At 43.3% G+C, this 15230-nt stretch overlaps 1 protein-coding gene across 5 annotated transcripts in view; it reads right to left on the reverse strand.

Annotated features, from left to right (window-relative positions):
- The window catches only part of LSAMP (limbic system associated membrane protein), a 1389250-nt gene that overhangs the window by 288004 nt on the left and 1086016 nt on the right, over positions 1-15230 (reverse strand). For all 5 annotated transcript variants that reach the window (XM_084611602.1, XM_084611601.1, XM_084611603.1 and 2 more), the window contains one exon: positions 13298-13530. In XM_084611602.1, coding sequence (XP_084467728.1) covers positions 13298-13530 — 233 coding nt within the window. The remainder of the gene's footprint in view (positions 1-13297; positions 13531-15230) is intronic.

Raw genomic sequence — 15230 nt, forward strand, 5'->3', positions numbered from 1 at the left:
AGTCGGTCCCCAGCCTGTAGCGGTGCATGGGATTCTTCCTTCCTAAGTGCAGGACTCTGCACTTGTCCTTGTTGAACCTCATCAGATTTCTTTTAGCCCAATCCTCTAATTTGTCTAGGTCACTCTGAACCCTATCCTTACCCTCCAGCATATCTACCTCTCCCCCCAGTTTAGTGTCATCTGCGAACTTGCTGAGGGTGCAATTAATCCCATAATCCAGGTCATTGATAAAGATGTTGAACAAAACCAGTCCCAGGACCGACCCCCGGGGCACTCTGCTTGATACTGGCTGCCAACTAGACACGGAGCCATTGATCACTACCCGCTGAGCCCGACAATCTAGCCAGCTTTCTATCCACCTTATAGTGATGTCCACATGCGCTCCATCTTCCCAATTGTCTGGACCGTTCACAAGTAAGGAGATCAATGCAGCCAAGAAACTGGGAAAAGCAGCAGGAAAAGATGGTATCTATCCCAAGTTCCTGTATAACCTGGATCCACTGACATGGAAATGGATGATGCAGCTTTTCACCAACATCCTGGAGACCGGTGAAATTGTGTGGAGAGAAGCCAAGATTATTGCACTCCTAAAGCCTGGCAAACCTGCAGATCCCCCTGTTCATTATAGGCCAATCTCCCTCTTGAATGCCATTTACAAGATTATTTCAATTAAACTAAAACGTGTCTCCAAAATCCAGATCTTGGATCATGCAAAAGGGCTTCTCCTTTCTTAACCTCCTAATTTTTCTCCTTTAAATATTAATGGCAACCTACAAAAGGCAGAAACCTTTTCTATGGTATGTCAAAAAAGCCTGTTTTTTTAAAAGACTTTTCTTTTTTCTCCTTGCTTGTGTTTTTACATTAGAAACTAAAGTTTGTTCTAACCTGTTTATTCCTGGAATATTCTGTGGATGACTGGGGAACTGGTAGGACTGTGATATCAGCAATACCTTGTAAGTGAAACCTGTGTTAAAGGCTCAGGAGCCTGGCCCTTCAATTAAGGGTTTAGAAAGCACATAATCTACATAATCCATGTCTAAATCTTCCACAGAGTCCTTCAGCAAACATTCCTGATCTGCCTTTTTTGTTAAAAAAAAACTATTTATTTTCAGTTTTTCATACTTCGATGAAACTTATAAAACAGAGTTACATTCCATTTATCTTAAATTTTATTGCTGATAGCTTGAGTTTTGATAATCTGATCACGTGGCTACTATTATTAGCAATTCTGGTTTTTGCATTTTCCAGAATACCAAACTCTTCCTTTGTTTCCTTCTCGGGTACAATCCAGCTGCTGCTTTTGTGCCTTTAATCCATGCCACTTTCCCCATCTTCTATAAAAGATGTAAATTTTTAACCTAATGTTAAAAAAAAACATACTTCAAAAGCCTTGGTTTTGTTTTGGGCAAGTGTTCCCTGTCACAACACTCAATAAATGGAAGCCCTTTGTCTACATATCTGCTTCTTTTATATCTATTTTGTTCTGTGTACATTTGGTGAGTTATTTTTTCTCCTAACTAGAAATCTCAGACTTTATTAAGCTAAGCTGTTATTCTGTTATTTTGGAGGTCATTTCCCCCCCAGCAATTCACCACTGACATTTTAGAAACTATATAGGAAATATGACAAAAATCATTATTCCCTCAAAATACTAGTAGATCCAGAAGTACTGCTAATCTGTGAGCACTTATGATACTTCTGAGATAAAGAAAAAGAGGGTATCCCAACAAGAAAATGCCCAAACCTATTATTAAATACTATGTTTTATTCATTATTATTATTATTAGCATTAGTATATTATTATTATGATGATGGTAGCATCTGAAGGCACTGTACACATACATAACAAAAAGATGATCCCTGCCTCAATTATTTTACAATCTAAATCTGAAATGAGAGGCAACAGGTGGATACAGAAAGGCATGTGGGGAAAGCACAAGATTCTGGGGGGAGAATTAGGACCAGTGGGTCCCAAACTGGTTAGAATCATAAACGGTGACACCTGGGGGCTGTAAACAATTAACACAATGTGTTGGGGAAGAGTCAACACAGCTTTTGTAAAGGGAAATCATGCCTCACTAATCTACTAGAATTCTTTGAGGGGGGTCAGCAAACATGTGGATAAGGGTAATCCATTGGGTACAGTGTACTTGGACTTTCAAAAAGCCTTTCACAAGGTCGCTCGCCAAAAGCTCGTATGCAAAGTAAGCTGTCATGAGATAAGAGGGAAGGTCCTCTCATGGATCAGTAACTGGCTAAAAGATAGGAAATAAAGGGTCAGAATAAATGGCCAGTTTTCACAATGGAGAGAGGTAAATAGCAGTGTCCCCCAGGGATCTGTACTGGGACCAGTGTTGTTCAACATATTCATAAATAATCTGGTAATGGGGTTGTCATAAATATAAAGGGAAGGGTAAACACCTTTAAAATCCCTCCTGGCCAGAGGAAAAACCCTTTCACCTGTAAAGGGTTAAGAAGCTAGGATAACCTCGCTGGCACCTGACCAAAATGACCGATGAGGAGACAAGATACTTTCAAAGCTGGAGGGGGGGAGAAACAAAGGTTCTCTCTGTCTGTGTGATGCTTTTGCTGGGAACAGAACAGGAATGGAGTCTTAGAACGTAGTAAGTAATCTAGCTAGATATGCGTTAGATTCCGTTTTGTTTAAATGGCTGAGAAAATAGCTGTGCTGAATGGAATGTATATTCCTGGTTTTGTGTCTTTTTGTAACTAAAGGTTTTGCCTAGAGGGATTCTCTATGTTTTGAATCTAATTACCCCGTAAGGTATTTACCATCTTGATTTTACAGAGGTGATTCTTTTACTTTTTCTTCTATTAAAATTCTTCTTTTAAGAAACTGATTGCTTTTTCATTGTTCTTAAGATCCAAGGGTTTGGGTCTGTGTTCACCTATGCAAATTGGTGAGGATTATTATCAAACCTTCCCCAGGAAAGGGGGTGTAGGGTTTGGGGAGGATTTTTGGGGAAAAGACGTTTCCAAGCGGGCTCTTTCCCTGTTATATATCTGTTAGACACTTGGTGTTGGCAGCAATAAAGTCCAAGGGAAAAAGGAAAATAGTTTGTACCTTGGGGAAGTTTTAACCTAAGATGGAGAAAATAAGCTTAGGAGGTTTTCATGCAGGTCCCCACATCTGTAGCCTAGAGTTCAGAGTGGGGAAGGAAACTTGACAAGGGTAAACAGTGAGGTGGCAAAGTTTGCAGGTGATACAAAATTACTCAGGATAGTTAAGTCCAAAGCAGACTGTGAAGAGTTACAAAGGTATATCATAAAACTAGGTGACTGGCAACAAAATGGCAGTTGAAATTCAGTGATGATAAATGCAAAGTAATGCACACTGGAAAACATAATCCCAATTATACATACAAAATGATGGGTCTAAATTTGGTGTTACCATTCAAGAAAGATCTTGGAGCCACTGTGGATAGTTCTCTGAAAACATTGGCTCAATGTGCAGTGGCAGCCAAAAAAGCGAACAGAATGTTAGGAACCATAGGTGGCGCATGAGTCTTCCATTTGGGGAAGCTTACACATGAGCACTGGAAGCTCCCTAGAAGTGAGGAGGGGCCACCAGTGCCTGGATCGTGGCCCCTCCCTACCTCTTCCCCTGAGGCCCCGCCCTTGCTCCACCTGCCCCTGCTCTGCCTTCTCCCCCAAGACCCCCCTCTTCCTCCAACCCCCACCCACCTGCTGTTCGCGCCTCTCTACCTCTTCCCCTGAGGTCCTCCCCGCGCCTACCCCCTCCTTTCTGCCTCTTCCCCCGAGGCCCTCCCAAGCCCTCTGGCCGCTCACTCCTGTCTGCCACTTCCCCCAAGGCCTGCCTGTGGAGGAGAGGAGCAAGCAGCAGGCATGGGGAACCTCAGGGGAAGAGGTGGAGTGAGGGTGGGCCCTCAGGAGAAGAGGCTGAGCAGGGTGAGATCTTGGGGAAGAGCATGGACAGGGCCACAGTCTGGGTGCCGGTGGCCCCCCCACTTCTAGGGAGCTTTGTTTCCGGCACTCCAAAGGCAGCAGGCTGGCTTGCCTCCAAAGGGAGGTGATCTGTGCCACATTTGCGGCATTTGCCCTCACGAGTGGCCAGTCTTTTCTGGGGAGGCTGAACCTGCCCCAGCCTCCTATATGCACCATTCATGTTAGGCACCATTAGGAAAGGGACAGATAATAAGACAGAAAATATCATAATGACACTATATAAATCCAGGGTATGCTCACAGCTTGAATACTGTGTGCAGGTCTGGTCATCCCATTGCAATACAGATAGATAGACAGATATGAAATGGAAAAGGTACAGAGAAGGGCATCAAAATGATTGGGGTATGGAACAGCTTCTACATGAGGAGAGATTTAAAAAACTGGGACTGGTCAGTTTGGAAAAGAGGCAACTAAGTCGCGGGGGGGGGGGGATATGATAGAGGTCTATAAAATCATGACTGGTGTGGAGAAAGTGAATAAGGAAGTGTTATTTACCCCTTTTCATAACACAAGAATCAAGGGTCCCCCAATGAAATTAATAGGCAACATTTTTAAAACAAACAAAAGGAAGTACTTCTTCACACAAAGCACAGTCAACCTGTGGAACTTGTTGTCAGGGGATGTTGTGAAGACCGAAACTAAATCTGGATTTAAAAAACAAAACAAAACACTCGATAGGATAGGTCCCTCAATGGCTATTAGCCAAGATGGTCAGGAATACAACTGCATGCTCTGGGTTTTTCTATGCCTCTGACTGACAGATGCTGGGACTGGATGACAGGGGATGGATCACTTGATAACTTGCCCTGTTCTGGTCCTTCCCTTTGACGCATCTGGCATTGGCCATTGTCAGAAGACAGGATAGCAGGATAGTGGGCTAGATGGATCGTCTGTCTATCACAGTATAGCCGTTCTTCTGTTCCAGCATATACCATGCATACAGCGCAAAAGTAGGACACAGACACCATTTTTCCCAGTCTTCAGCCTACATTTAAAGAGATATTGCCAGATTAAAAGTACTATATTTTCCAAAAGAGCTAATTTCTGTCCCTAATTCCACCTCAAAACATTAAAATGGAAAGAATTTTTAAAACTAAAATATACTTTTTTATATTTATGGGGTTGGGATTGAAGGGGGTGGTTTTTGGCTGTGATGGTAAGAACAGCCCATGGTTTTGATTTACTTTGCAGTCAGTTTCTAACTGCTTTTAGTTTTAGAAGTGAAATCCTGTCTCTACTGAAGTCAATGGCAAAACTCCCATTGACTTCAGTGGGGCCAGGATTTCACCCCAGGTTGTCATATTCTAGCAGAAGACTACAATGTAGATAGACAGCACCATTGCAGGCCAGAAACTTTGGCCCTGATCCAGTGGACTCTATGGGCTTGGAACTACAAGCAACACCGACATGAGTCTTCTGCATGGAGGGTTTTCAGGATTGAGTCCTCAGGCACCAGTGGAATATATCTATATTGATGTGTTTATATACATATATATGTGTGTGTGTGTGGAAACATTTCATTTGGATTTATTAAAATCTTATTCAAACAAAACTGAAACTTGGCCAAATTTGACCCGACAGTATTTTCTTTAAATACAAGGAAGAAAACTGAAAGCAAAATAATGGTGTGGAAAGGTTGATCTGCCACCTAAAGATTTGGAGTGTGATTAGCCTTAGCATTCATCTGTATTGCTAGTGAAAAAGCAGGTTGACTCACAGGTTTCTAGGGGAGCATGCTTTGTATCTTTTCTCATTTTTTTGAAGTAGAAAAGATTTCTTCAAAAGGTTTTAGATTTTTTAATTATTGTTCGTTTCCAGGTTTTCAAGCTGCTGAGTCATCATAGACAAACTACTAATAGTGATTACAATAATCATTTGCATTTATACAAGCATTTATCCCCAAAGAATCCTAAAGGGCACACAAATCACTCCCCCACCATTGACAGGCAGCCACCCACCGCTTGGCGCCGGGACTGGGAGCCTGCAACTGTTGAATAGCACAAAGGAATGCTGCATAAAAGATTAGTTTGGGCAGTGAAGAGGAGCGTATTCCTTGAGTAGCATAACTGTACCTAGGATGACCAGATGTCCCAATTTTATAGGGACAGTCCCGATTTTTGGGTCTTTTTCCTATATAGGCCAGTCCCAATTTTTCACATTTTCTGTCTGGTCACCCTAACTGTACCAAGAACCCAGGTCTCAATGCATGCAACAGGTCTGCATATTTTTGATGTGCCCATATCATCACTGATATTTCAGCATGTGAAAACCGGAGCAGACTTTGGCCTCATTATTGTTATTTGATATATCTGTGATCGTAGTGCGTAGGCCAGAACTCCGTTGCACAAGGTGCTACACAAACACAGGACAGAAAGACAGTCCCTGCCCCAGATATAAGACAAAAGACAACAGGTGGAGACAGGGAGACAGATGGGATAGAAACAGGAAACAATATGAAACAATCATTAATTGACGTCCAGTGGTTGTGGGGTTCAGATACAGAATTGTAAGCACTGACTATGAACTGGAGTATCTCTACTGAAATCGATGGAGTCATGCTGATTTACAGCAGCTTAGGATCTGGCTAATAACACTCAAGGATCCCTGGGAAATGTTTCACATATTTTATGTGGATTTTTCCAAACATATAATAACCATTTTAAAAAGAGGCCTCAATCATTATTATTATTTGCATCACTGCAGCACCTAGGAGCTGTAGTCATTGACCAGGACCCCAATGTCATATTTCTGTCAGCCTGCATCTGTAAAAGAGGCACTGAAATATCTCCAAGAGAACGCCCTGTGGTGATCTGCATATCAAGAAATGCCATGATCCAACACACATCACAGACCCCAAACCTACACTGCCTGGTAACAGACCAGCCAGTGCAGTCAGTCAAGCCCATAGTTAGGGAAGCAAAAGTGGGGAGGCAGTAGGGTGCTGTGGGGAGGCAATACAAATGTTATATGTGGAGCGCCAGGGACCTTCCCTGGCAAATTGTGAAATACCAGGTGCAACTTCCTGCCATTTCTGAGCTTAGGCAAAAATAAAACCACAAAGCAAAAACTGGGAAGACTACCCTCACTACTACTGTGTGTTTGGAATTCTAGACTAATTTGTCTGTGGAAACTTACAGTCTAGTGAAATATCAACAACTGTGCAGCAAAAACCCTGAGCTCCTGATTCTGGAATGATCCTCTTTCTTTTCAGTTCTACTCCTCCCCCTTCATACTGATCCTGTGTCTAGGGTGACCAGATAGCAATTGTAAAAAAAACAGGGCAGGAGGTGCGGGGTAATAGGCGCCTATATAAAAAAAAGTCCCAAAAAACGGGACTGTCCCTATAAAAATGGGACATCTGGTCACCCTACCTGTGTCCCTAGCTCAGTCTCAGTGCAAATTAATTCTGTGCATTCCCGTCCCTCCCAGTATGCTGATCCTGTCTCTTCCCAGTCCCCCCTAGTAAAATGATCTTCTCTCTCTCTCCATTTCAGAAAACTGAACCTCCCATGGTAACTTCACTCTTTGCATCTGTCACCAAATCCTTTGTCACTATCCCTCTGGAGTCTGTGTCAAGAAAGAGTTATTTGCGCTAGTTCTTACCTAATGAAGACTCTCTGATGTAAGAAGAAAAGGAGTACTTGTGGCACCTTAGAGACTAACCAATTTATTTGAGCATAAGCTTTCGTGAGCTACAGCTCACTTCATCGGATGCTGTAGCTCACAAAAGCTTATGCTCAAATAAATTAGTTAGTCTCTAAGGTGCCACAAGTACTCCTTTTCTTTTTGCGAATACAGACTAACACTGCTGTTACTCTGAAATCTGATGTAAGAGTTTCCCTGCTTTAATGCTCAGAAAACTCCCTCCAAAATCAAGAGCAAAGTCTGAGCCCACAAAATTGGAAGTAGATGGCTGTCTAGAAGGTGATGTCTGTGATCATGAATCCTTATTTTTTGGTTAGTGAAGAAAATGGACCATTAAGCCTCTTCAAACTGCTCTGCCATCGCCATCCCCCTGCCCTGCAATGCACTCAGTCAGGGATGACACAAGTAAACTGAGATCAGAACTCCCACACTGGAGGACATCACAGACCAATCAAGCTTTATCCTCAAGGTGTCCTGTTACAGCAACAAATATTTGAACTTTCACAGCATCCTGTTTGAAGGAGCAGCTCAAGGTGCTTTACAATAAGATTAAAGAGAAAAGTGCAAAAAGGGTCCAGATGGCTATGGGATTAGTAATGTGAAATGGAGCCAGACTCTAGAACACTAGTTTGAGTCTGAGGTCAGTAGCACTCAGATGTTGTTACTATCTGATGGCTGTTTCGAAGGTCTGTTGGAATGGCTGTTGGTGAAGTGTTCACAGCACATAAATCACCATCACAATTGGCCCTAAATGCCCTCCTATCACTAGACTCAGCAGCATTCCACTTTCCCCCTTAGAGGCAGGTCCCTCTGGGTCAAGGTTGAAGTCCATTGGCAGAGCGATGTGTACACATGGGGTGGCCAGCCCTGCTACTGTGTGTTCTGTGGATAACTAAAGGATTTCACACTCTGGTGCTTTCAGTGATTCACCGTTCACCAGCACAAACGCACTTAATTTAAGGGGGAAACAGCTAATCCACCAAGTCGAATTATTAATAAATTTAAACTGGTTAAAATCCAGTGAAAACAAATACGTCTTCATTCCACACTGAAACAATGAAGGATCACTCTGGATTCTAAAAGTAATAAGTTCCATATGGTCTAAGCAATGCATAATGGCAAAAGGGTACATCTGACAGTAATTTTCACACACTAAAGCCAATCAGAGTTTTCATGAATAAGAACTGTAGGATCTGGCCTGCAACTGCTATGTGTTGGTTCTCTGTGATCATGTCTTTCTCTAAAGGCTGGTGCCAACAATTACAACAACCAGCTATCATTCAGAGCTGAAGGAATTATTAAACAGTAATGAATTAAATAAATTATACAGTAATAAATCACGAGGACCAGCTGGTATTCACCAAGAGTTTGGAAGGAACTCAAATATGAAATTGCAGAAATACTAACTGTGGTATGTAATCTATCATTTAAATCAGCTTTTATACCAGATGAGGAGGATGGCTAATGTGATGCAAATTTTTGTAAAAAGGCTCCAGAGGCGCTCCCAGAAATTACAGACTTGTAAAGCCTAACTTCAGTACCAGGCAAATTGGTTGAAACTATAGTAAAGAACAGAATTATCAGACACATAGGTGAACATGATTTGTTGGAGAAGAGACAACACGGCTTTTGTAAAGGGAAATCATGCCTCACTAATCTATTCAAATTCTTTGAGGGGGATCAACAAATACGTGGACAAGGGTAATCCAGTGGATATAGTGTACTTGGACTTTCAGGAAAATGTTGTAAGGTCCCTCATCAAAGGCTCTTAAACAAAGTAAACTGTCGTGGGATAAGAGGGAAGGTCCTCTTATGGGTCACAAAAATTGAAAACAAAGAGTGGGAATAAATGATCAGTTTTCAGAATGGAGAGAGGTAAATAGCAGTGCCTCCAAGGATCTGTACTGGGACCAGTGCTGATCCACATATTCATAAATTATCTGGTAAAGGGGGTAAACAGTGAGGTTACAAAGTTTGCAGATGATACAAAACTACTCAATATAGTTAAGTCCAAAGCAATCTGCAAAGAGTTACAAAGGACAATCATAAAACTAGGTGAGTGGGCAACAAATTGGCAGTTGAAATTCAGTACTGATAAATGCAAAGTAATGCACATTGGAAAACATCATCTCAACTATATGTATAAAATGGTGGGGGCTAAATTAGCTGTTATCACTCAAGAAAGATCTTGGAGTTATTGAGGATAGTTCTCTGAAAACATCCACTCAATGTGCAGTGGCAGTCAAAAAGGCTAAGAGAATGTTTTGAACCATTAGGAAAAGGATAGATAATAAAATAGAAAATATCATAATGCCTCTATATAAATCCAGTGTATGCCCACACTTTGAATATTGTGTGCAGTTCGGTCACCCTGTTGCAATACATATATACACACACAGTATTAGAAATGGAAAAGGTACAGAGAAGGGCAACCAAAATAATTAGGGAGAGATTAAAAAGATGGACTTTTCAGCTTGAAAAAGTGAGTTAAGAGGGGATATGATAAGAGGTCTATAAAATCTTCACTGATGTGGAGAAAGTAAATAAGGAAATGTTATTTACTCCTTCATATAACACAAGAACTTGGGTTCAACCAATGAAATTAATAGACAATAGGTTTAAAACAAAAAAAAGAGGAAGTAGTTCTTCACACAACACACAGTCAACCTGGGGAACTGGCTGGCAGGGGAGGTTGTGAAGACCAAAATTAAAACAGGGTTCATAAAAGAACTAGATAAGTTCATGAAAGATAGGTCCATCAAATAGCTATTAGCCAGGATGGGCAGGGATGCAACACCATGCTCTGGGTTTCTGTAACCTCTGTTTGCCAGATGCTGGGAATGGACAATAGAATGGATCACTCAATAATTGCCTATTCTGTTCATTCTCTCTGGAGCACCTGGAACGGGCGTCTGTCAGAAGACAGGATACGGGGCTAGATGGACTATTGGTCTGCCCCAGTATGAACACGAGGTACATATGTTCTTGTGTACCTCAAGTCACAGAGGCTTGCATTTTTAGGGCTAATGGTCTTAAGTTTGATTCCTGCTAATGAATGTAATGTCTGTATGTATGCAAGCCTGGAGGAACAAATAAGGATTATGGAAATGTCTCCATTAACATAATGTCAGAGTGAGGATTATAGGATATGGCCCTAAAACAGCAACAATCCAAGAGGACATTTGGAACTGTGCAGCCACAATCTCTGAGACAAGGTGAGTGAGGTAATATCTTTTATTGGACCAGCTTCTGTTGGTGTGAGAGAGAAATTGATCCAATAAAAGCTATTACCTCACTCACCTTATCTCGCTAATATCCTGGGACTGACACGGCTACAACTACACTGCACACTGTCTCTAAGAGGTAACTTCTCTTTACGATGTGCCTTCCATGTCAACAGAAATGTCTTTAATAACAAATACAAAGTGCAGCTGATCTGAGACAGTGCAAACTGTTTCAAATGGGCTGATGACACTCACTTCTCTTTCTCCTATGAAGACAAAGGAACCGAGTACTTTGGACTTTGTGGGAGATCCCGACCAATGGGGTGATCATCTATCTTGCTAGAAGGTAGCGTGGTAAGAATTTTACTTTGAACCAAGACTATAATTTTGTTAAGTCTTAGCCTATATAAAGCATTTTTCACTCTGATTTTCTTGTAACCATTTCCAACTCTATCCTTCATACCTGGACTCAATTAAAATCCTATCTCCTTTTGTTAATCAAACAACTTGTTTTACTTTTAATCAAAACCAACCCAGTGCTGTGTGTGAATTCAGGTGATAGCTAACTCCAGTTGAAGTGATAAGCTGTGCATTTTCTCTTTTTAAAGAAGCAAACAAACCCTTTTGTCCCTCTGAATGGTCCAGGAAAGGGCTGGACACTACAGAGCACATGGTTTTGGGAAAATTCAGGACTGGAGATTGTTGGGGTCATCTTGCCAAGTGTAACCAAGGCTGGTGGAGGCCAGAGTGTGGCTGGGGTGTAACTAGCAAGCTGCTGGAATCAGAATGCTGAACCAGAGCTGCAAAGCACACAGACACTCAGGACACGGCATGCTTGTCTGCTGGCTATTGATGTCTGGGCTGTGAGCCACAGCAGCAGAGCATTTAAGGCACCCAGGGTTACACGGCTGATGGTGACACAACACCTCAATGACCTCGATTGCACCACAGTATGTAACACGCATCATGAGACTTATTATCAAACTGCAAGAGTTGCTAATAATAAATATGCCTGGCTGCATTGTCAACTTGCACTGGGCCTGAATCATGCATTTAGGTGGCATTGGAACAATTCACAAACAGCACAGACAAATTCAAGGGGAAACAGAGTTCTGGATCTCAACTTTATTCTGTGCGCCCATCTCTAATCTGCCTGATTAACATTAAAAATACACGTTCCTGGCTCTAAAATTCATTTGTGCCTGTATTTTTCTTGATGGGTAAATGGAAATTGCTTGTTATTTGATTTCACCAGCAATAAAAAAAAACTACAGCTCGTTAGTTTTGCCCTACCCTAGCAGTTATAGACAGTGATGAGCCAGGCTATATCTTGGCTTTGCAACTTGCACTTTGTACACACTGTCGTCCAATAAACAGTCACAAAAGTCTTGAAAACCACAGTGTGTGTGTGTGTGTGTGTGTGTATGCCTGCACATGTCACAAGCTATTTGACTCACACAATTCACCTGTAGAATATCATCTCTGAATACACATACAAACCGTACACTGCAGGTATATGTTCTATGTCCTCATTAGCACTGCATCTGCCAGGTGCCACCACCACAGAAAGAGAGGCTGGAGCTTTCAGAAACATCTTGTTTTGAATCTCAAAATAAAATCTACAGCCTTTTGGGTTACTAGTAAATTTGAAGAAATAGCCAACTGCTGAGTGAAAGATAATGCAAAATCTGAACATGTCTGTAGTATGTAATTAAGCCATGCCCCACTTTATATATATTTAAGAGGGATTGTATGTATGCGTAATACCGATTTGGACCACCTGGGTTCTGATTCTCAGTGACCCTTACGTGGAGAATTAGTAGACTGGTAGCTGAGAAACAGGTGGCCTTCAACTGGATTGGCAGTCACATCAGACACCGTGTTTCACAGGGGCTGTGACTCTGGAAGTTGTGTCTACTATCAGGAGAAGACATTTAGCCACAACCCTCTAAGGGTGAATACCCAAAGTACAAGGTATTAGTCAAAACACAAATTTTCCACCCCTATGCAGAGTGAGGAATGGAAAGGGGAAGGCAAAGTGATGAAGATGACCTGGGGAAGAGGCGGAGAAGAGATGAGGCAGCTAGTATGCTGTCTCTCTGGCGAGAGGTATAAAAACAGAAGTATTTGCCTAGGTGTCAGTACAGCCAGGGCCAGCCCTAGAATACAGTGGAACAGCTCTAGTGTCATCAACATTCTCTGCTGTGTCAAGCCTTTGTAAGCAAGGCAGTGTTAGGTCAAGGGTATCACAGTGGAAGATGACACTAGAGATGTGGTGTGAACTAAAGGAATTGCCCACACACAGCCTATATTGCTTGTTCCACAGTTTACTGGGTCACTGGTGTCTGTACGCTCTCCTCCAGCCATTTACAACACAGATTCCCCAGAAAGAAATGACCCTCACCTCCACTCTTTGCCCGCTCCCTGTTCTTGTTTCTTACCTTGCACAATCAAATAAACCTGGGAAGTCCTGGGGTGATGCTGTGTCTGCACTGAGCATGTATAGGACCCCTCATCATAGACGTCCACTTTCTGGATCCGGAGGCTGTATTCCAGAGGGGTTCGTTTCTCCAGTTCTACCCGAGGGTCCAGGGACCACTTGTCCTGTCCAGCAAAAATGATGCCAGAACGGTTTAACCAGGCCACTTTGGAGCTTCTGTCTTCTACATAACACCTGTTGAGGGTGAGAACAGAGATTGGGGTATCAGCTAAGACTCCACTTTGGCTCCTTCCTCTTTCTGGCATTCCATGGGATTCTGCAACATGATCCAGGCCTGCCAACAGTCGCACAGCATCAGCATCACCACCACTTATTACATCAGCCACATTACTAAAGTGCTTTATAAATATGAAATGATCACAGCACAAAGGAGATGTGAGGAGGCATGAGTTGCCTGGGCCCTGCTATCTCTCTCCTTTCGTCGGGGCTTTTCACACCCAAAGGGGCATTCTGAGGACCTCTAGGGCTTGCATCCTGGCCTCCAGCTTCCCTTTGATCCTGTCAGTGGTATAGGGCAGACGGAGCTGAAGACTGTTGAGCTCTTCTTCACGTGCCGCCCCCCCACAAAGACTGAGTATACAACAGACTCAATATTCCCAGTCCCCTTTCAGCCTGGGAGTGGTGAGAGGTCAGAACTGAGAATTGGGTTTGTTGTGCAGAGAACAGCTACTGCATCATGTGATCTACCTCCTCCATCCCCCAACTTTTGTGCCCCCAGGGTTATATTCCACCTGCTCCCTTACACCGCCCTGACGGAAAAGGCTTTGTGGAAAACTAGATGTCCCCCTCATGCAGATATATATGCCATGGATGTGTGCTATACCAATGATAGAGAAAGCCTGCAGGGACAACACTGTCACCCCCCATGACAATTGCTGTGTGTCCTTATAATGCCAGGTGGCAGGTGAGCAAGTGAGGGGAGGGTGGAGGGCAGGTGGGTATGGTACACAGAGGCACGACAGTATTGGCTCACCACCTGTCATGGCCCTAGTCCCAGCTGCCAATAGCAGCAGGGGTCTGCAGGAGAGAGGACGGATTGACAGCCCTTGCAGCTACATCACAATGATTTCATTATTTTATCGATGGTAGATGAGCCATCACAGTCAAACCCAGCTTTAGCTGAGGCACTGGCTCTGTACAAATACCCATCTCAACCCTCTGACCATATGAAAGAAACAGATGGAGAGCATGTACTGATGATCAGTCTCAGCTGAGACTGAATGGGATCTAGGGACTGAACTCCCCTCTCTTTCCTCACAGGGATCCCCTCCAGGGCAGAGCTGAGCAGTGGTGCTGTAAAAATCGTTCCAGTGAGGGTGCTGAAAGCCAGTGGTCCCCAAACTTTTTGCCTTGCACCCCCCTTATCCCTGTCCATGCCCCCCCATCCCCTACAGCTGGCTCCAGGCCTGGGGGGGGGAAGCAGACAGGGGTTAGGGTGCTGAGGCTGAGACCACAGCTGGGGGTGGGAGCAGAACCCCAGGTGCGGGTCTTATAGTCGGTACCTCAGGTGCGGGGCTAGGAACAGAGCCCTGAGTGCGGGGCTGGTGGCAGCCAATACCCTAGGTGCGGGGCCAGGAACAGAGCCTTGGCTGCGAGTCCTGCAGCCGGGGCCCCACATGCGGATCCTGGACTGAGCTGCCACTTCAGCTTTTGAGAGGAAAAGTCCTCTTTCCAAAATCACCGGTCAACTTGCATGTTAGAGGGAGCAGGTTTATAGCTGTAGGACACTTCAACTTTCCATATATGTTGAAAATAAAGTTCTTAAAGCACAATGAATAGTGAAAGGACAGCTGAGGCCCCTCATCTAGACCCTGTATAAGTCATCTTGTAGGTTCCACTATCTCCGAATTTAACAGGAAACCTCTATATAGTGG

Source organism: Lepidochelys olivacea, assembly GCF_965140295.1.
Source record: "Lepidochelys olivacea isolate rLepOli2 genome assembly, chromosome: 1".
Taxonomy (NCBI): Eukaryota; Metazoa; Chordata; order Testudines; family Cheloniidae; genus Lepidochelys; species Lepidochelys olivacea.